Here is a 22196-nt window from a genome sequence, read left to right as displayed (position 1 = left end):
AACTATATAGAGTCTATAATGCAGGAATCTTTACAAATTGTATTTATCTGTGCATTTAATTTCACCTAATTTTGTAACAACACTAATGAAAAAAAAAACCTACTTAAATTACTACACCTTCTTCCAGTAATTTAAGGATATGTTCATGGAAATACCTTCCCTCAATAAGCATGTTAGCAAAAACTTGCTTTAAAAAATTGGAATTCAATTTCAAGTAGTGAAACGTTTTAGTATTTCTAAGTTTTGGAAGAAACTGAAGCTTGATTTTGAAGAATTTGAATAGGCAAGCTGCTTAGAAATCTATTGCTACATATCTAAATCAGGAGTTTAAAAAAGAAAAAAAAAGGATTCACAGACCTGATTCCATATTGTCATCTTTTATAAGACCCTGTCTTCTCTGCTTGAACTCTAATTTACTCCAAAGACAGCTATTCTCACAGGCAGCTTGCTCTATTATGCTCATAAATGGTAAATGGAGACATTAAATATTGCTTCCAATACCTAATTGAAGGATAGAACATTCTCATCCCTACAGCTGTGCACAGATTAACCAAAGCTCAGCATGCCCCACCAGGAACATTACAGAACAACAGGACTGAGAGCCTTCTCTGTGCTTTTTCTCTGAGGCAACTTTAAGTACACTTATATCATCCCTTACATTACAGGTGGTTTTTTTTTTTTTGTTTTTTTGCACTGTCCTTGAAAACCTACAATGAAGGAGATCCCAAAACCTTCCTCATGTCAGTTTTATGGGCATCAATCTTTCCCCTTAACACCCAACCTAAACGTTTCCTGATCACTTTCAGTTCACTCTTGGGTCCGATGTACAGATGAGAGTCCCTCAATATTTGCATCACCTGTGCTCAGAGGAGGAGGCACACACACACACACTGAGAAGAGGTCTGAAGGCATTTACAGACCTGTCCCTGCTCCCAGCAGTGTCATGGGATATTTGGGAGATGCTGAACAAGGTAATTTCAAAGGGAGGTGGCCAGCTGCCCACCAAAACAAAGGAACAGCACAAACTGAGCCTCTGCACTGCCCAGTTTGCCCTCCTCTTGGGACAGCAGCTACGTACTGGGATTTAATGTGTCCCAAGGAATGTGCCAGCAAATGTCAGTGCACCCAAACTCACAGTGAGCAAGGGGAACCAGCAGGAGCTACAGCTTCATCCCAAAAGCTCAGGCTGTACTACTTCAGTTCTTCCTTTTCCTTGTACTACTTCTTCCTTCCTTTTCCTGAGTTCATCCCAGTGAACTCAGAAAGGATTTATTTCCGTATATATGGACCAATGCCAATGGTATTTAACATTAAATTAGAATAATAAAAAAAAAAGATGAATAAATCTGTATGTATATCATACTTGATGGAAAGAGTTCAGTTTTGGAAATGAATGACAGGACATGATATGGGTAATAATTTTTGAGAAAAATGAAAAAAATTGCATGCAAGATGTGAAGAGAGTTTCATTAAATAGAAACACTTTGGCTGTCCATGAAATAGAAAGTAAAACAATTTCCTTTTCCTCCCAGAGACCAAAAAACAACCATAAATTACAATATATGTCTGTATTAAAAACTTAATTAGAAACAGGTTTCAGAATGGCAAGGGATTGCTTGCTCTAAAAGCAGAAACAAGAATCTAGCAATCTCCTTTAAATGAAATATTTGTCACAAGTTCCATTGCTTTTCTTCATAAAATAAATGAAGCCTGTAGGCAACTAAAGGGTCTGCTACCTAGAGCAGGAGGAACATTGCAGTGTTGTATGTGCTCAAATCAATAGCTATTGAAGCTGTTTGGGGGATTTTTGAATTAGGTTTTTTATAAAACACATTTTTAAAAGGATCTCACGAAACAATTTGTCGTTATACAAACGTGCTAGGTGTGCACATTAAAGTGTTTAACGAGCCTGTTATTTTGTTTGGAATATTAAATTAACAACGGCAGGGCCCAGTCCACTAGTTGTACAAAGAACTCGTGGAATTTGATCAGGAATGTTGGATTCCCTGTGTATATTTGGATCCACAGCAAGATGACTTTCATACAGGTGATTTATATATTCCTATCTAATAGAAACTGTCATTACAGAGAACAAAAAAACCCCAGAACCAGCAAACAAAGATAAGAAACCCAAATTCTGTTATGACATAGCAGTGACCTCTCACACATTCATCCCATGGCAGCATTGGTGGGGACAACAGAATTCCAAAATAATGGCATGACCCAAATCCCACTGCAACCAATGAAACATTTGCTCTCGTTTTACTTAATATTGAATCATCAGAAGGAATTGGTTTGAATTTGGCTAGGCATTGGCTGACAACAAGGTGTGCTCTCATTCGCTTTCATTATTTGATGCATTAAGGTACAGTAAGGGAAAAAAAATCACAGCACAAAAAAAAAAAAAAAGAAAAAAATTTTACTAGATTTTTACATTTAGTAAATGGTACTTAAACTCCATGGACATGAAAGTAGTTTTAAACTTTACCTTCGAAATTTTACTTTTTTCAATATTTCATAGAAAAGAATCGCTCTAAGATACTGTTTCAGACCACAGAATTATTACAGAACATAAAGATTATATGCAAGGGCTTAATCCTTTTCCCAACAAAGATGGTGGCCAACACCATTTGAACTCCCATGGGACAGGGGTCAGCTGAGAATGTGCCATGTTCCTAATTGGAAATCTCCTTTGTGATAAAAGAGTCTGGCATACGCTTTGCCTTTGTAATTTGAATTCTATCAACAACTATTCCTAGCCACAAGAGAAATATTTTTAGGCAATATATTTGTATAGTTTCACAAAACTATGTTAAAGAGAGATGTGTGGGTGTTTGTGTGTGTGTGTGTATGTATTTATGTATGTATGTATACATATTTATGAGCTTGGGATGATTTTCTTAAAATACTTCACTTACATTATATCTTACATTGCAAAATGTACAGACACCCAGTGTTCTTTTTAACAACATATACAGGTGAATTTATAGAGCCTTAGAAAAGATTTTTTGTGATTCCAAATTAAAAACCATAGAAACATAACCAAAATAATGGAGAGTGGTTTATACCTCTGATAGTACATAGCGCTCATTGGGGTAATATTGACAGCTGCATCTTTGGCATTGAAAATTCCTCACAACTTTTTAGACAAAATGTTGTTGCTTACAGCTTTGCTTTTTTTTTTTTTCTTTTTTTAAAACAAGAAAAACAGGATCGACCAAAATACGAATTTTGGGGAAGTACTATTAAAGGTTTATTTTTATTTTTGCTTTTAGCAAGGATAGCTTAGGAACCCTGAATTATCTTCTCGCTTTAGTGTATGGTGTAGACTGTATGAATCCATTTAAAAATCAACTAAGTTGTACCACGTTTTTCGGAAAATTATATATAATATAATATATATATATTTTATATTTATTTAGAAGCTTTGAAATAGTACAGTAAACACTTTGCAACACGGTGTATAAACTACAGAAATGTCTTTGATAATTTTGTGGGTCTTCAGATTAACAACATTTTTATGACCCACAGGTGAAAAGAACATGATCACAATCTCTCTTGTAAAGTTGGAATAGTTTGGGGAACACTTGATCACACAAAAATAATATAAAACAGTCAAGTTTAAAACAGTGATATTGCATTTATAATGCACATCTCTTTTATCTGTACGATTGGCTTTTTGTGGTGAATATAAACATCTAAAGGGCTCAGTGACATTTTGGAGAGAGAAAGATATATAGTGCTGTAAACAGGCACACACTGATCAGAGAGGCAAGATCAGTTGCCTCTGAAGTTTCTACAGTTCTACACATTTCAACTCATTTCTCAGGCCTGCTGAGAGCAATTAGGTCCTATAGTTGGCCAGGATGTCTCCAACAGCACACAAATCCTTCAGTTACACAGAACTGGATGGCCAAGATAATGAAGTTGAAAGCTGATGCTTTTTTGTTGGTCGACTTTCTTTTGTGCAAATCATGCTGCTTCAGGTAAGTCCTGTAGAAGTGACTAGCATATCCTTTTCCGTGCTGCAGGAGAGAAAGAAAGACACTTCTGAGAGGAACAAAAATAAAAAATTCAGTCTCCAACAGTTGTTAGGTTTAGGGTTTCTTAGGGTGCAGAGAAACAATCAAAACTTGTCACAAACTGAGGCTGGAAATTCCCATTACAGCAAACAGTTTAATGTTGATTCACTTTTCAGAGAAAGCCTCTTTTTGAGGCTTGATAGCCTGAATACCAAACTTCATAGGCTGTTTTATTATTCTGTCTAACTTGTCATGGCAAATATTCCAATGTGCCTGTACAGAATCAGTATAAGGATAAGGCAAATATTCAGACTTACAGGTGAAGTATTACTTGAATGTCACAGGCTAATTTTCCCCTAGTTCAGCTTGTTTTTTGAAGCAAGATCTAGAATGCCCCCTAAAATTCAGAAGCTAGTTTTCCTTCTCTTTCAAAGTGAACCATTATCCTCATCACTAAATGACCCTTCAGTCTGGTTTGACAGATTAAAAAAATGGTGCATTAGTGCTACAATTCAAATTTCAGCATTTACTGTCAGGCTGAAAATTAACTCATGTAACACAGATGAAGAAGGTCAATGCATTAGCAAAGCCATATCCTAATCCACCAGCTGCAGTAGCTGCATTACCTCAAGACACTGGTTAATTTAACTGTAATTGGGAGCAAAAGTAACAAGTGATTTGTACCAGCTTTCAGGAAGACCCCAGGTTAAATTCTGATCTCAGTCACACATTAAACTAACTCACTTACTCAAGTATTATAATTAGCATCAGCACCACTCTTATCTGGTAAAACTTAAGAGTGATAAAATCAGGTGTTACCTTAGCTCCAAATCAACTAAATCCCTACCTGCAATTCAGTCTGCTTCTCTGTGTGAAGTTCAACAGCTGAAACAAAAAGGAATCTTAACTTTCAAATGGATCTTTGAATCGTGCACAGGTTGATGCCACATAAACACATCCAGTCTCCGTTCCATTTAACATGAATATATACTTTAGCCATACTTATCTCCTAGATATATATTCACCAGTAAAGGTATGAAATCTGGGTGCTGTATCACAAGGAAGATTACTTACAGGAAAATGCTACTGTGCGTGTTGGATGTTTGTCTAATCTAACCTGCCTATGCTACAGGGTGCACACAGGAAAATGTGAAAAACATTTCTGCACAAGCTGTCTGTTCAACATACAGAAATTTGCCAGATGTGCTGTTAAAAATAAAGCATCTAATAGATGAGGTTTTCAATGTTTCAGTTCTGTAGCAAATTAGTTGCAGAATTAGAAAGGATTTTTAAAAGCTTCTGCAAGATGTTTTTTAAACAATGCTTTTAAGAATAATGAGATCAAAACCTTCATGATGCAGTGAATGATCAGATTAATCCAGTATCCAAATATCTTTTAAAGTATATTTTTTTAATATTACAGGAAACAATCATTCCAATAACGGTAGACAAAAATAACAAGGCTTATATTGGGTCTTTAAAACTTTTTTCCCCAAAGTTCAGTCGTAATTTCAGTTCTCTCGTGAATATTTAGGCATAGTTGTCTAGATTGGTGTCTGCCACTGGGGAACTCGTGCTGCACTACAGACACAGGAGGACTTTGCTGGGAGGAAGATAAGCACAGATGCAGCTGGGGCAATCACTGATTTTGTGCAGCACCACTGCCCCACTGCTGCCTGACACAGTGTACTGATGTGGCACCATCTTCCAGATAATGCAGAGACTGAGTTACTGGCTGTGTCTGGCCTCCTGCCAGGTAAATTGATGCATTTGGAAATTTTTAATCTCCAGTTAACATGCTTATGTTACAAAACAATCAAACCCTTTTATAGCAATAACTAAATATTATGCATTTAAGTTGCAGAACTACTGCAACTCTCCCCACCTACAAAAATTGTTGTACCAAATCTTAAAATATCCTCTGGCAACACATAAAAAGCATTGGATTTTGAAGGCAACTTTTGGCTTTTTTTCTGGTTCTGCACAGAAATTTATGTGCAAGCAAATCTCTGCATGTCTATACCAGTTTCCGTCTTTTTACAGATGGGGAATATAAATCAGAGAGGTTAAATGGAAAGGAGGGTGGACTCAACTTAAAAAAGAGAGCAATGAAAGTTCTGACATCTGTTTCCAGTTCTCTGTGTGTGCATGCATGTGTGTTCATAAATAAGCTTTTAAATAACAAACACTAAGCCTCTCTGTATCACAATTTCTCCATCTGTAAAATGGGAATAATATTGCTTACCTATCTCCTAGAGGTGCAGGAAGGTTTAAATCACTATTCTTTATAATCCACTTTGAGATCCAGAGATGGCAAGTGCTATAGAAATGGAAGTATCACAGTCAGTGTAAGAGCTGGAACAAGAACACCATCATTTCTGGTGCCTAATATCTCCTCTGAGATCACAGCTCTCTCTTGCATCCCTATTTTATCACCTGTTCCAAACTCTCAAACTAGTACACAGGGAACCTTCAAGTCTGTGTGAGTATGGGTAGTCAGAAAAAAGGCTTTAGTCACAAAAGCAGTTCTATAATTCTGATAATGTAATTTATACTAATTGTACGTATATTCTAATATTATTTGAGGTGAGCAAGATGATTAAAGTTTCACAAGCATTACAATTAAAATTCTTGGGGTACAGGATTGGTGCTGTATCGATCCTTCCCGGAACAACAAAGATTTTTGAGTGTTATAGTAAGAGTACTTAATGCATACAATTTATATGGAATAAAATAAATAAAATAAAAGAATAAAAAATAAAATAATAAATAAAATAAAATAAAATAAAATATAATAAAATAAAATAAAATAAAATAAAATAAAATAAGAACTGGCAAAAATATATTAAGACTCATTTGTTGCTCAAGACACTCTAATAAGACTTCCATCCACAGCGAGCTAATTCTGTGTAGACTGATAAGGGAAGACATGCAAAGACATCAGTGGTAGCTGAACAAAAAAAAAGAAATTAAAACTATTAACACAATAAACAGGAAAGGGAAAGTAAAGTATGCAGTAATTATTCCTAGCTTATGGATCAGCAATGAACAGAAAATAGTGTAAAGCCCTTGTCTCTTTAATAAATCTTCCTTTCACCCTGTTGCAAATCATCCAAACTCGATGTTGGATTACTACTTTGTAACTGTGAGTTCAGGCAGGAGTATTTCCTCTTATGGAAAAGCCTAGAAGGGATTGCCTGTGCTGGGAACACCTTCAAACTCTCCAAATCAAATTTTGCTGCTGCTTAGCAGCGCTAGCCAATCTAAAGGGGACAGGGAAAGGGCTCAGTGCTTCCCTCCACAGCTGGCAACCCAAGCAGCAAAAGAAAACCCATACTATAAACCCATCCTATACCTTTTATAACCATTGTCCCTTTCCCTCTGGACTGTGTTTAAGAGCTCCATAAGCTCCCACAGCATTACTCCTGCTCTCAACAGGACAACTGCTGAGTCCCCCTAGAAGTGCCAACAGCCTAAAGATCCAAAGGAACTGCTAGACAATAAAATTGTCAAAGAATAAAAAATACTATTTATTAGAAAGAATAAAACATTCTTTCTAACAAGCGTGCTGTTGCTGTTACAGATATACTCCTGATCCCCCTTCACTTAGGAGAAAGATGACATAACTCAACTCACTGTCTTCTCCTGTGGGTGCCCTGCACGAGCTGTGTGCCTCACCATGCCACACACAGATCAAGCCTTCCCCACAGAACAGAGCAAATGATGGAGGAGCACAGGATGCTGTAACTCCCTGCATTTCACTCAGGAACAGCCCACTTGCAGTGAGCGATAATTTCAAAAAGGAGTTAATCACCTCATACGCATTACGGCAAGGTGGGGTTTAAATCTGCATTGCTAATTTTAATTGTCCTTCATATTTTGATGGTTTCCCTTACAGTCTACATCTTAACTGTAGCATATGAAGCATGGCTCTTCACTAAGTCCCATCAGCTTCACCAGAACTAGAAAATGTAATTCTGGTGACCAACCAACCAACCAGACTGCAAGTTCAGCACTCCTGCTCTAAATCCACCCAAGCAAAATCCACCAAAACCTAAGCACAGTGGTAGAATGCACTCTGTCAGAAATAACCTGGCTGTCCCTGTTAGCTTGGAGCTCAGATATCAGCAAGGATGGTTTTATTTTTATTTTTTTTTGGAAAGAGATCAACAAGTGAATGGGAATGCAGAGCAAACTGCCATAGCTCCCTCACCCTTCGTAGTGGTGCATCCAGGTAAAGGGTGAGACACGCGGCTGGGGCTGGGGCTGGGGGATGGAGGATGGGGATTACTCTGCTGCCACCCATGTTCTGTGGATAAAAAAGCATTCCAGTCACTGCAAGTGTCAATTCAGTATATTTTGCAATCCATAAAGTCTTTTTTTTTCTCCTTTTAAAAGTGATCTATTACTTAAAGAAGTTTGCTAAAGCATTGCTAATAATATTTTATGAATATCCCATTAATGGCATTATAAAAAAGAGTGTCTCATCCAGGCCAATAAATTTTGGTACACAAATATAAAAATAACATTTTACTCATATATCTTTTCCTCACGAATAAGTTTAAGGGGAACTTTTTTCCTTTTCTTTCAAGGCTTTAGCGCAGAGATTTTGTTCTTCAAATCTATGTTTTCTCTAGAGAAATCTTGGATAAAACAACTCGCATTTCAGATGCCCATGTTTAATTTTACACAATTAATGTGGGTTTACTTTTTTACACAGTTATTGTGGGTTTAAGTTTTTTACACAATTCATGTGATACTTTTGAACTCTGCATGATATCAAATAGTTCGGGGGGGGGGGGAAGAAAAGAGGGAAGATGGAACATACTTATTTTTGCATTTGAAAATATAGATAAATATTTAAATAAGATCAAATCTCCCCTACTGTCAATGAGTCTGCTGGCTTTGGTGATCACTGTCTGTGTGCTTTAGGATGTGACAACACAGGCAAGGCAGGAGAAGCTCCTGCACGTGAACCTGTCATTTGCCCCAAGGTAGAATTTCCCCCCCTGATAACAATGTGGCATTCAGTATGGCTGAAACGCTCCTTCTGGCATCTGCAAAATCCTAGATATAAATATTTTTTTCTCAAATAAACCCACAGCATTGGGACTGATGGGTGCAATTACCCAGATTTCATGTGAAACAAGAAAACCAGTTGTGAGCACCGGGTCTTCAGGCTGTGAATCAATGAGAGTAGGCCAAAATGCCAAAGTTTTTATTGCTGCACTGAAAGTTTTCTGGAAACAGGCTTGATTTTAGCTAAATAAATAATCTCCACAGGCCATTAAAATCTTTCCTTCGTTTGAGAGTATCTATTTATTCTTGGAACAAATATGATTATGCAAAAAAAAACCCAAAAAAAACCAACTGTCTTTTGTTTAAAGAAAACTATGTAATCTGCTTTTCTTTCTCCTTTCATTGAGTGCATAACATTTCCATGTCTATAGTCATTTAAATCAGTTCAAGGAAGAAGGATTCTCAACCATGCCAAAATTTGACAGTGCTGGATATACTGCACTGACCACGATGCATTAAACCTGACAAGCAGTGTTACCCACTCCAGGAAAAGGGGAGAGAGGTTTGTCCTTTGCACTTCAGTACAAAACTGCCACTTTTCAAATTTGAACATCATGTTCCAGACCAACAACAGATTTTCAGTATTTTTAGAAAAAGCATTTTTGACCAAACTGCTGATTTACACATATTGCCACATCTTTTAGCTTTCAGATTGGAAAATACACAGTTAAAAAGTATTTAGGTATTTTCAATGTTTAGAACATGCAACTATTTTGTTATGGGAAGTGAGATGCCTGATACAAATGCTGACACATCATGACAGCCACTGAAATAATGTTTCTCTGCTGCTAATGGGTGATCTGAGATTTATTTGCTACCTGGACTTCGCCAATCCTCCGAAAAAGGAAAAAAAGGGGAAAAAAAAGCAAAAAAAACAAAGCTTTTCAGTTCTTAAGAACAACTACCCAATTCCCAGTTCATGTAAGCAGTGACCTTAATCAACATGTGCTTTACATCAAGCACATGACTAAGAGGGATTGACTTTTGAATCAAGCCCTGGATTTTGTCATCAATGTTCTGCTGCACACAGGATCCCTTCGTGTGCATTTGATTTTCTGTTCTAAATGCAGAGAATTTTTCTTTTCCACCCCCAGCAACAGCCAGAGGCACAGTAGATGTCAGATTTGATTTATCTCTGGCTCTGATTATTTGCTACCCAAACAATGCTTTTTTAGTTACTACAACTCAGCAGAGAAAAGCACTACACTGTATTCTATAATGCACCATAAAAACACAAAAGACCATTTTTTTTTCCACAAGATACAGTGGGACTAAAGCTTCCTTGTATTTCTCTACTATTGTAACCATACTATCGACCTGAAAACACTAAAGAGAATGCATGACATCACCACTGAAGTCAGAAAACCACGGAATACTTAAATTTGCAAGAGTTCTTATAATTATGTTCTGTGTTAAGGCCTATTAAATAACTCCCAAATGTATGTATGTCAAACTTAAAGCACAGAGCATATTCCCTAAGAGTATTTCCAAATTCTCTGTCAACAACTTATTCTACTTGCATACATGCTGTAGTACCAATTCACATTCTTTGCAACTCACTATAAGCTAACAACTTTGGTATCGTGCTTAATAAAACTCCTATTTGATTCCTTTCTTATTTTTTTAACAAAAATTGCTTATATGTATGCACGCAACATTAATTTCTTCTCCTCAACCTTCTTTTCTTTTTCTCCATTTGTTTCTCTTCCTTGTTTTAAAAATTCACCATTTTTATTGCATCCTTACAAAAATCTGCAGTACACATTTCTTTCAAGCTGGCAAGCCTGGAAATGAGCATTTCAGTCTGAGGGTTAACCAATGCAGAACACATTAAAGGCCAGCTACAATGTGACTTAAAATTTTCAGAGCCCTGGGGAGAAGAAGAGGGATAGGAACCATTCCTCCTAAATTGCTCCTAAGTGCCTCAGTTCCCTATAGATTCCAGGGAGAAGCAGACATGTAGATCACCATTTGGTGGCCTTCAGAGGTGTCTAAATTATTCATGCAGGGTTTGGCCTGAAATAATTAAATTTACTTGTTCCTACATGAGGTAACATGCATTACAGCATTACATCAGCATCACACTATGAATTCCTATCCAATTTTTATCTTTGCCATGATGGTTTTTTTTCAACATTCCTCTTTCCTAGCAGGGATTAGCTGGCATTAGGACCTGCCAAGCATGTTCCCACTCCTTTTTCTGAATGTTTTATTCTCTGTTTCTAAAGCACACTGCTTGTCATGAGCAGCACACACACTCTGATTTCAGGGAGTCTTTCCCAGCTCACCAAGATAACACACTTAAGTGCAAAAAAGCCTTCTCACAAGCCTTTCAAAGCTTCTCTTTTCCAAAATCACATATTGGCTTGTTCCTATCCATAAATGAAGTTTGCCCATCGCCATTCTTTAGAGTTAAGACTACCAGAATGGAATGATTTGTACCCACATCATTAAAATTCCTCAGCCACATCAAGCAATCTACAGCATGTGGACATATTCAATCTGCTTCCAGGAGAGGTCCCTGGCACCATGTCCCAGACTTCTTAGGGAAAAAAAAAAGCTGCTTGACACAGGTTAAAGACAGGCCAGAGAGTGTGAGAGTACAGACCATGACCTTCCAGTGGTGGAAAGGATCCTGTTTAATTCATCAGAGTGGCCATAAAGAAGCGTGCAAGTACAAAGCACACAGTCCTTTATCTCAAGTGGAGCAGAAAAAAAAAAAAAAAAGGTTATTACTGCATCTCATTTGTAAGGTAGAACTTTTTCAGATCTCAGTTCCTATCAATACCCACAGCTGTGTGCAGCTCTGTTCAATTGTCATCTGAATTCCAATTGAGCATAGATGGATGTTAAATTAAAGCCCAAACAGTCAACTAAAAAAGTCACAAAGTGACAGAATTTTACCCTGACAAAAGATGAATTCACACTATCAGCATCTATAAAGTCCCTTATGAATAAAGAAAGGTTGTGTTCAAGCAGTTTCATAATGGATCTTTTTCCAGGCCTGAATGCAGCTGTGATGCTGAAGGTGAAAAGGATAAAGTCAGAAGATTCAGCTCACTTGCCAAACCAGGAATCTGTCATGCCTGGACTTCTTTGGGGGATCTACTCTGCATCCTTTCTTTTTCCTTTCTAAGCCACATTACTTCTGATGACCTGTAAAAATCTCATGTAGAATAACACCCTTTACACATATGAGATAGGTTCGTGTGTATGCAAAAAATGCAGATTTATTCCTGCAAGTACTCATACAGGCATGTGATTTGCAGGCAGAATCTAGGAAATAAATTCTGAAAATTTGCTTCTCCATGTCCATTGCGTTTTCTTCCACCAATAAAGACCATTATCCTAACAAATAAAGAATTCAAATTACCTCAGAAGAGTTTGGATTCAGTGAATCCACATCATATTTAGTTTTTCCAACAGGTATTGAACTTAAAAATAATATTCTTATTGCATCTCCTACCTCCTCTCCAAAAAGGTACCCAATACCTAATTTTTCACTTTTCTGACCCCGCCATGCTGTGTTTTCTAAAACAAATATATTCACAGCTACTTCCCAGCAGCAGCCATCAGACTACTAGCATGGAAATGTGGGTTCTCAGTGGTTAATGCACAAATAAAGCTGTTTACAGGCTTGCCAGACAAACAGCAACACCGATCCCTACAGCGTGCTTGTCCAAACGTGATCAACAGATGCGCTTCCCCACCTCACTGCTTGCTTGTTGCTCTCCTTAAATGGCTTTCCCTATGTTTTCCCACTTTGGTCAAGGCAAGAAAAAGTAAGAAAAAGGAAAGGAAAACCCTCTAAAAATTAAAGCAGTGGAAATGACCGTGGAAAATCACAGTTATTTGTGTACAGGAAAAGACCCAAAGCAAGCATAATTGCCTCTGCTCTGCAGGCCAAGGAGTTCCTTGGGCAGAGGCACGCAGAGAGGAAAAGATTTGCTGTGCACAGACCCAGGATCAGGCACACACACAATTCTGCAGCTCCTGACTGTCACAGCAAGGAGGTTTTGTACATTGGAGAACGGCATCTATTTATAATGAATAGGATTTTGCCTATCAAAAATAAATAACTTCAGTGCCTTTGAAAATCTTAACTGCAAACATCTCCACGCTTCCCAGAGGGATTCGTGTCCCTAAGTGGCTAAATTGCTTTTGGCATAGGATTCAAACTGATGGGACAAAAGGCATTTTGGAATTTTAAACCAGCACAGCACACTAATCTTAAGAATTACTCTAAAGTTTCAAGGAAGCTTTCTGCTAGGCTTTTCGGACTTCTTCATACTCCACTGGTGGGAACACAGAAAATGGTATCTCATCATTTAAAAAGAAAAATCTCCACAGATGGTATATGCACAGCACACATAAGCACTGCCAAAATTGACCTAAATGAATAAATATAGCAGCAGTCTGAGATAGCTAAGATACACGAGACTTCTATGCATTCCAGTCAGAAGTGGCAAATACAGATTTTTACAGCCATTAGAGGAAAAGAAGCAGTTGAATTTCTGTATTTTTAAGACTAATTAAAAGTATAATTTTCTTTCAAATAAAACTCACTAATTTTTTCTAACTTTTTCCAATTACTTTCCTGCACTGTAGCTGGAAAGAGCTCTAGAGTTATTTAAGATAAAGGATATTATGTAAACTCAAGGATGGGCACAATTTTTAATCAGTATTTTGTACAGTGGCAGACACTTAATTTTTTTCCAAGACCACAGTTACACAAACAGATTGAAGCAAATAGTATTTAATAGCTATCACCTGTGCTTTAAAAGCAAAAGAAGAACACATATTTCACTTTTTTATATTCATTACTTCCATAAAAAATGATTAAAATAATGTAATTTATAGGCTTTATTTGGGCTACAGCCAAGTTTTCTTTGCACATTTATACATTCCTTTCTAATCCGGCTTTCTGAACTATCCATTTCCTTTCCATTGCTGCAATAATGCTCTGCAAGTGTCCTTCCCCTTGAGCAGGAGCTGCAAGAGGAATATATTCAGAAGAAGAACGTGAACCAGTCGTGAGTGTAAGATAAAAATACCTTTCAGAAGTTATGCAATAAACCCTGAACAGTTGAATCATCAAAAATGGCTTACTCAAGATCATAAAGAACCTACTATCATGAGTAAAAGTACATCAAGAGTCTTGCTCACCCTCAATTATATTGTAATTAGCACACGCGTTTATTTCAGGTGCAGGAAGTTTCTTGTAAGATTTGTTTACCTAACTGGGGTGATGTATGGCAAACTTGAGGTATGAGGAAATAAACCTCAGCATTTCAAATACAGCAAATATGGGAATAATGCTCTACTGGACTTTTTAGAAAAGGTAAAAAAAACAAAATCCCATTAGATTTCTTAGCATTATTAGATGGTGGCCCTTCAACTCATCCTCCGTTCCTGCTGAGCAATTTTGCATGTTCAAAGCCATTCCCATCTGTGCAGAAATCAGAGCTGTGGCCTGTCCCAGGGATAAACCCCTGAGTATGAGTCAGGAGCTTCACTGTGGCAGGATATCCACATAGTTTTAACTCTTTTTGACCACAAAACTGCATTATTCACAAAGGAACAACTTTTTACTGTGCACACGTAACTTGTTTATTCATGCCAATAAAAAAAAAAAAAAATTGTTTCAAAAATTTTGCTTTGTACAACTTTTTTTGATCCAGCATGATGATGTTTTCTTCTTAGACCAAGAACTCCAATTTACTGGAGCTAATTTCTTGGGTTTTGCTTCTGTGCCTTTTTACTTCAAGTGGGTGCGAAAATCACAAACTGAATTAAAAAACCTATTAATGAAGGGATCAGGAAGCTCACAAATTTATACCTGATCTGTATTAGAAATCACGTTGGCTAATTTTAAAAGGAAAAATGCAGGCAGGCCTCATTTTTTAAAATTAAGCAAGTGTCCCATTCAAAAAAAGCTCTTATTGATGTTTATGTAAATGGAAAACTATTATGTCCATCACAGCTGTGATAAAACTACCCAAATAATTCCCAGAAATGAGATGTGACTAAACAAATAAAAAATGAAAGAAACATTGTCTTCCATCATATTGACTGTACTAAAGTGTAATTTCTCTCTCTCCCTTTTTTTTTGGAAAGTTGTTTCAAGACAGTGAAGACTTCTTGCTTAAAACATCTTTTTAAATATTTATGTTAGACATCAGCAGAAAATGTTGTGTTACAAATCCTGGCATACAGAATTGGGCCTTTATGATCCCAACTAGATCAAAATACACAATAAATATTTACATGCACTTTTTTTATTCCTTTGAAAAATAATCAAAGGATTGTGAGGCACTTCTTGTCCTGGTATAAACACACGAACATTTTTCTTCTCTAGGTCATTTATTCTAATCTAATTCAGGTGTGTGGATAATAACTATAAGTTAAACTGTGCTTTGTGTCAGCTCTGTGGCAGTTTATTTTAAATAAATTAATGGTTTATTTTAAATAAATTAAATTCATAAACATTGAACAACTGTTCAAGAAGAAAGGGTTTCTTTCCCCCTTTCCAATTCACCTTGCTTAGACACCAGCTCTTTGGGTAAGAGACCAGATTTTTTTTATCCTCTGCGTCCTACCTAACATGATAAAATCCTGATTCATCCAGGAAATAAGTATGTTGATGGTGGTGGCAATACTTTCTATGATAATGATACCTTTTCATCAGTGAGGATGAAAATGCCTGAGTGCATGTAGAAAATGTTGCAGAGCTAACGAGGGGGCCGCTTTAGAACACGATCATTACTCCAGAATGTCTACCTGCATAAACACTGTTATTTCAGGCAGGAAATTGTGCCCTTATGTAGTTTATTTTAACCTGCTTTCAAAGGAGATTAAGTTTTGCCAAAGTAATTTTTTTTTTGAGCAAAATAAGCATTTCTACATAAAAAGTTCAGGTGTTATGGCAATCTTTGACTGGTTTTGTATATTGAAAAAAATCCAAACCCTTTAATAGGAAGAAAGATTATTCTGTCGCTAATGTCAGTGTGAAACTTCAGGAAAGCTCTAAAGCATTACAAAATTATTGCCCATCTAGAGTGAACCAGAAATTGTATTTTTAAAAAAATGAAAGTTATTTCTTATTAATTATAGACCAAAATACTCCTGAGGTAGATTTAATGGTGCTGTTTCCACTGCTATCATCTCAGGACCTTGTTCAAAGTATTATAAATAGAGCAGAATCAGACTGATCAGGTAGTCAGTGTGGAGACAGTCTCTGTTATATATCCTACAGAATCTGGTCCAACAGACTTTGAATCTTGGATTGGGGGTTTTGGGAACTACAGCAATATTATTTATAAAAATAATGGCTAATATAACCACCACTGGAAGAAAAAATTGCTATAAATGGTTAGAACTGAATAGGAATTCAAGGAGTTCTTTAAAATATAGGAATTCTTTAAAAGCTCTATTTTATTTTCCTCACCAGTGTAATTTCCCTTATTTTATTTTCTCCAGTGAAGTTCAGAATTTCTTTCATGTTTTATGACCTTTCAAGTCCTTATGAAAATTTCTTAACTGTCTGCAGAAATGCACTGTTCAAACCACGTGGATGAACAACAAGTAGTAAGTGTTAGTTGCACAGTAAGATAAATATGTAAGTTAGGAGAATCCTGGAGTCACTCTCTGAGGAAACTATTTTCAAAAACCCTACAATTTACTGATCCAATCATAACTTTGTAATTTTTACTCACAGCAATCCCATAAAACTTACAGAAATAAATATATTCTTCAAAATATATTATTTAAGTACGTAGAAATCTACTTACATTACATTGCATTCATAATAATACATAGAATATTAATGTTTATGTGGAAATTGGTGTATAAGTCCAATGGCTTAAGTGAAAATTCAATGATGGAACAAAAAGAAAAGATGAGATTTGTATCCTTTTCTACATAATTTGTAAAATAGCTGCTGTTTTCACTTAACCAAGACATGGCCTAAACCTCCAACCACAAAGAGCCAAATACCCAAATTCCCACTATATGGAGCCTTGCTGCACAAGTTCAACAGGTTGCTGCAATTCATGTCAAATTGGTATCATTTTATCAAATGTGTGTGATTTATGTGTATTTTATCAAATGTGGATGATCAGTTCACGATCCTGTTGCCCTGCAGCTGTTTCTCTGCCTTGCTGCTCTCTTGTTGTTAGCCCAGCAAACAAAAGCACATGGCTTTACTTCCTCAGCTCCCATGCAGCCTCCTTCACTTCCCATCCCTGTCACAGCTTGCCTACATTAATTAGTAGCAAGCTTTTGGTGTGACTTTGCACAGAGTTATTTTCAGTGTTGTTGCTGCTGTGCCGTGTGTTTCTATGGGATGAACAGACTGTCTAGAGGAACACAGTGACACGATCTGTGTAGGGGTTTTGTAGCGCTCTTTTTTTTTTTTTACAGTGCATTTTTCAATTCAATTCCTCCTTTTTACAACCTGGTATTTTAGTTCCTTCTTGCTGGCTTTGTGCATTGTGGGAAACTTCTCAGGGAGCTATTCCACGGTCTTTTTTTTTTTTTTTCCTTAAGGATGAATTCAAATTTCTCGTGCTAACATGCACCACCTTGATCTTTCTGAAGGTTCTGCACTGAATGGAGGGATCCCAGAGCAGACACACTCCTGTGGCACCATGAAAGCTCCACCTAGAGCTACCAGCTAACCTCTGGAGCCACTGACTAAGGGCACATCTCCAAGGATTGAGCTCCTCAGCATTCCCAAGGTGCTGGCAGGGCTCTGCAGCTTTCCATTCCAGAGCGAGGTACCTGGGAGGGACATGAGGTTTGCCCACATTTCACTGCACATCAGGGGTATGTGCCACTTGAGAGCCAGTGCTCCCAAGCCCCTTCATGACATCTGCAGACACTTCCCCCCTTTTTCTGATTGCTGTTTCTAGATAATTAATTTTTTTTTCAAACTCCATGGATTTCTGCATAAACGCTTGGGGGACTCTGCTTCTGCTGAAATGTTCCATTTATCCTCATGATTTTTTCCTCTTAGGCACAGAGTCTGGTAAGGCTTTGACCTATGACAACAATTGATTATTTTAGGAGCTTCTTCTACTACACAGAAGCTGTGCTAAAGGGTTGGGTTTTTTTGACAGTTCAAATGCACTCTATTAATTCTCACTCTATCAAAATTCTAATAGATTGACAATCTTCCTGCATTACTTTCCTGGTCAGATGCCAGCTACCTTGTTCCTAAAACCCCTAAATTACAAATGTATGTCCTATGCTGAGGCTTCTCATTGGTCTCTAATTTACCATGTTTTCTAATAAATTTTTAAGTGACAAACACAACTCCTGACATTTTTTGGTTACTAGCTCTTATTAAAAGCTGAAAATTAACAAAACACATAATCCACTGACTCTTTTCTATTTGTTTCAGTCAATTTTTTCAACAACATCCTCTCCCATTTTTCACACATTTGTTTAAAATGGTTACCTGGGATGGGTGCCTGACTTTCTCTGTCCCTCCTCAGGTAACTACAAATGCAAAGACAGTTTAGAATCTCTGCCACATCCTTGTCCTCACTAACTGCAGCTCAAGAAACTCACCAATTCTTTCCTACCTTACTGCACCTGGTATTTTGAAGTTATCTATATTGTTTGCATCCCTCTGGCTATTTTGCTCTAAGGTGTCCCTTTTATTTTCACTAATTACTATCCTCAAAGTCACTAGCTAGAATTTCTGCTCTTTTCTGATCATTTGTTTAGAATATTTTTTTTTTTAAGACACCTTTTAAATTCAAATAGTTTTTGCATTCTGCAATACACTTTTTATTCTTTGCTGCTCATTTTTCATGTGGCCATTTTCAAACATGCTTCAACTTTTTATAGTGTTTTTGCCTAATATGAGGGTTCTGTTCCATACATTTTTATTATTTCTTTTTAAAAGTCATTCTGCAGACAAACTGATCTTGACATGGCCTTCTGTGTTAAGAAGTTGAATTTAATTTTATTTTTAATTGCAAATACCGGATGAATCAACTAAGGTTCCTTCCTAAATCAACTTCCTCTTATATAATTTTCTTACCTTATTCATTTAATACATTATTAATAATAAATTATTTACTCATTTCTACAACTAGTGCTCACTTTCTTTTTGTTGTTCTTGTTCTTTGCTATAAAATTACAATGTAAAATACAAAAAAAAGGAAAAAAATCCCAAAACAAAAACCAAAAAAACCTCACCAAATAAGGGAAAATAAATGAGAGAAGCATTACACTTGTTTTGTAGAAATTTTAGTTTTGAGGTTCAAGGAAAAAAAGCAAAACTAAATCTGGATTCTCAAGTGTGGATTATGTAATAACACTCATTTATATTGGTTACTTCTGATATTTTACTTCCAATTGTTTATGCCCTTGTGCCAGGAAAGTGCAAGATGTAGATCCATGTCTCTATGTAAAGACACTGTTCAACAAAACTACTTATGTTAATGTTACAAAATTTAAAATCTCTAAACTATCAATAAAACAAGTATGCCATTGCTATTTGAAATTAAACTCCCAGGCCTAGAACAAAATCAGAGCAGAACTACCATTGTGGTGTCACCAGAGAACAATCTGCACTGCAACACCCATTCTGCACCAGGACCCGGTTGTGGTTAGACCATCTAAAGATGCTACCAAACTTGTTAAATTAAAATTAACTGAGGTGACAGTGATGAAATCAGCGCTGCTAGATTGTGCCTTAGTGCTGAAGAATGTTTTGTAGAAATAAATGATGAAAGATCAGTTCAGCAAAGACTGGAATTTGTTAGGCCGTACTGAAATTTCACACCGGTCTTTAGAATATGACTGGATGATTGGCACATGACATTTTAGCCCAAAATAAGTGATTCAGCCACAAAATAAGCTGATTGTCTCAGGACAGGTTTTTAGAAAGGGCTTTCACAGATCAGAACTGATAGCCAAATTTAAAGTTGTCAGTAAATTGAATCTAAAGAGTAGAGTGGTAAAAAGACCTCTCCTAAATGAATGAAAATACCAGGACAGCCAATTTAGAAGGGAGAACTGAGCTGTCTGTGCTGAGAATGATCTGTACCAAAGATCTTCACATATCAGGACTGCCAGCTCACCACCCCTCAGAACAACTAAATGCTTTAGGAAAATAAATAAATTAATACCATTCAGACAGATTCTTTTCTCTTTTACCCCCAATCTGCTGTCCTAAAAGACCTCTGTTGCTTTAAAACAGGGTCGATATTGCACTCTTAATGTCTTTGGCTTATTTGGATGAGATAAACATCATAAATTCTCGAAGTAAAGGGAAATTACAGTCTCTAATAAAATACAGAATGCATCAAATAGAATGAAAAAGACATATTAGATCAAAGTGCTATTCAAGGGTTCTACAGCTGGCTCAGACTCCAAAAGGAATTACGAAGGTCTCCGAGATCTATCACACTCCTTCATGCCACATAACCATAGTCAAAAGGTGGTGAAAGAAAGAGGCAAGATTTTGGAATGAGACAGAAGGCACAGAAGAGCACTGACAAGAGTCAATACTATGTAGGCTGAGACATGATCACACCAAAGGCTCTTCCTCCTTCCAAACTATGTAAACAGCTACTTCAAAATAATATACATACTGTTTATTCACAAGATACTTCTCAATTACAGAAAGAAGCTCCTAGAAGCTCTCTCAATTTAACTCTAGTCATAGAAAACACTAGCCTGGCAACACCAACGTTTAAACCGTCTACTGAAGAAAATTTTGGAAATAATCCAGCATCAGAAAACAAAACTGAGCGACTCCCCTGTGGCATTCACATTCTCTGAAAAAATCCCTTGGCCCAGGATTTTTCTCCTGGGAAGCTGAAAGGACTCAGAGAAAAGGAAAGCAATTCTTATCTCATTTGCTTCTCCTGTGTTGCGCTCATGTGGAATGTGTTTGGAGATTGTTTACCCGCAGGTGATTGTTTCATTGGATTCTGGTGTGAGTTGTTTTCACTCTTTGGCCAGTTGGGGCCAAGCTGTGTTGGGACTCTAGCAAAAGTCACGAGTTTTCGTTATTATCTTTTTAGCATTCAGAAAGTATCCTTTCTGTATTCTTTAGTATCATAAAGTATTCTTTAATTTAATATAGTAATAAATTAGCCTTCTGAGAACATGGAGTCAGATACATCATTCCTGCCTTTGTTGGGGCAACCCTGCAAACACAATAACTCCCCCACTAATATTAGCTGGCACTTTTGTTGCTGACAAAGATGTCACACTAAAAACAAGCATGATTTTGTCTTTTTTAAAAAAAGCACCGAACAACGCCTTCTTCACTGGTGCCTGAATCCAAGAGAAGCCATCCCCCCACCATTCCTAAGATTGTGCCTGTATTAATCCTAGCGTGAAAAGCAGAAAGAGCTAATTTTTCTTCCTGCAAAGGGAACACTTCCATAGAGCTTTTTGAGCAGTACTTACTCAAATATGGTGGTTTGTAAGGCGCTCGTGTATTAGACAGCAGTCCATCGAACTCCTTCCTCTCCAGACTGTTGTGAAGGGCCTTCTCTTTGCCAAAGGTGGAGAAGGACCTTTCTGCCCCGGGCTGGGCTTCTGGCGTTTCAAACACTTCAGTGTCTGGAACGGAGTCCATGCCAGGTACGTGCAGATTGCTGCGGTAATCTGCAGCCTGGCGTCCATCGGATGGAACAAAGGAAGGCATCCAGCACCGATCCGAGTGGCCCAGTGCTTTACACTCCTCCGTGCAGTTGGAGAAGAGATCCATGCCTGCAAGCATGAAAGGAAAAGAAACTACAGATATAAGCTTCAGCATCATGAGCAGCTGCTGACAGACAAGAAAGATTGTGCCAAGGAAAGAGAAGCCGAAAGAGAAATGCCATAAGAGCTTCTTCCGCTAGTTTCATCTCCTCAACAACAACAACATGAAAAAAATCTAGTTGTCCAGTCTTCAGAAGTCAAAGACAGCCTGTAACAAGCATAAATAAATGCCAGAATGTCACACACACACACACAAAAATACCACAAGAAAAGTATCAGTGGTTCTCATAAAATCCCTTGCAGATCTCACTATTTAGAACCCATTCACACAAGGTTCAATTCTGCTTGTAGGCTGACGTCTGT

At 37.1% G+C, this 22196-nt stretch overlaps 1 protein-coding gene across 3 annotated transcripts in view; it reads right to left on the bottom strand.

Annotated features, from left to right (window-relative positions):
- Positions 1-685: 685 nt before the first annotated feature.
- PCDH10 (protocadherin 10) overlaps positions 686-22196 on the bottom strand; it is a 36046-nt gene continuing 14535 nt past the window's right edge. Inside the window, exons 4-7 of one of the 3 annotated variants that reach the window (XM_030947010.1) lie at positions 21537-21842; positions 8236-8331; positions 6268-6342; positions 686-4025 (exon numbers count right to left, since the gene is read on the bottom strand). In XM_030947010.1, the coding sequence (XP_030802870.1) occupies positions 6308-6342; positions 8236-8331; positions 21537-21842 (437 nt within the window). In that variant the 3' untranslated portion in view covers positions 686-4025; positions 6268-6307. The remainder of the gene's footprint in view (positions 4026-6267; positions 6343-8235; positions 8332-21536; positions 21843-22196) is intronic. The other 2 variants (XM_030947011.1, XM_030947012.1) reach the window with 2 other exon arrangements.

Source organism: Camarhynchus parvulus, chromosome 4, assembly GCF_901933205.1.
Source record: "Camarhynchus parvulus chromosome 4, STF_HiC, whole genome shotgun sequence".
Taxonomy (NCBI): Eukaryota; Metazoa; Chordata; class Aves; order Passeriformes; family Thraupidae; genus Camarhynchus; species Camarhynchus parvulus.
This window is presented reverse-complemented; position numbering and strand designations above follow the sequence as displayed.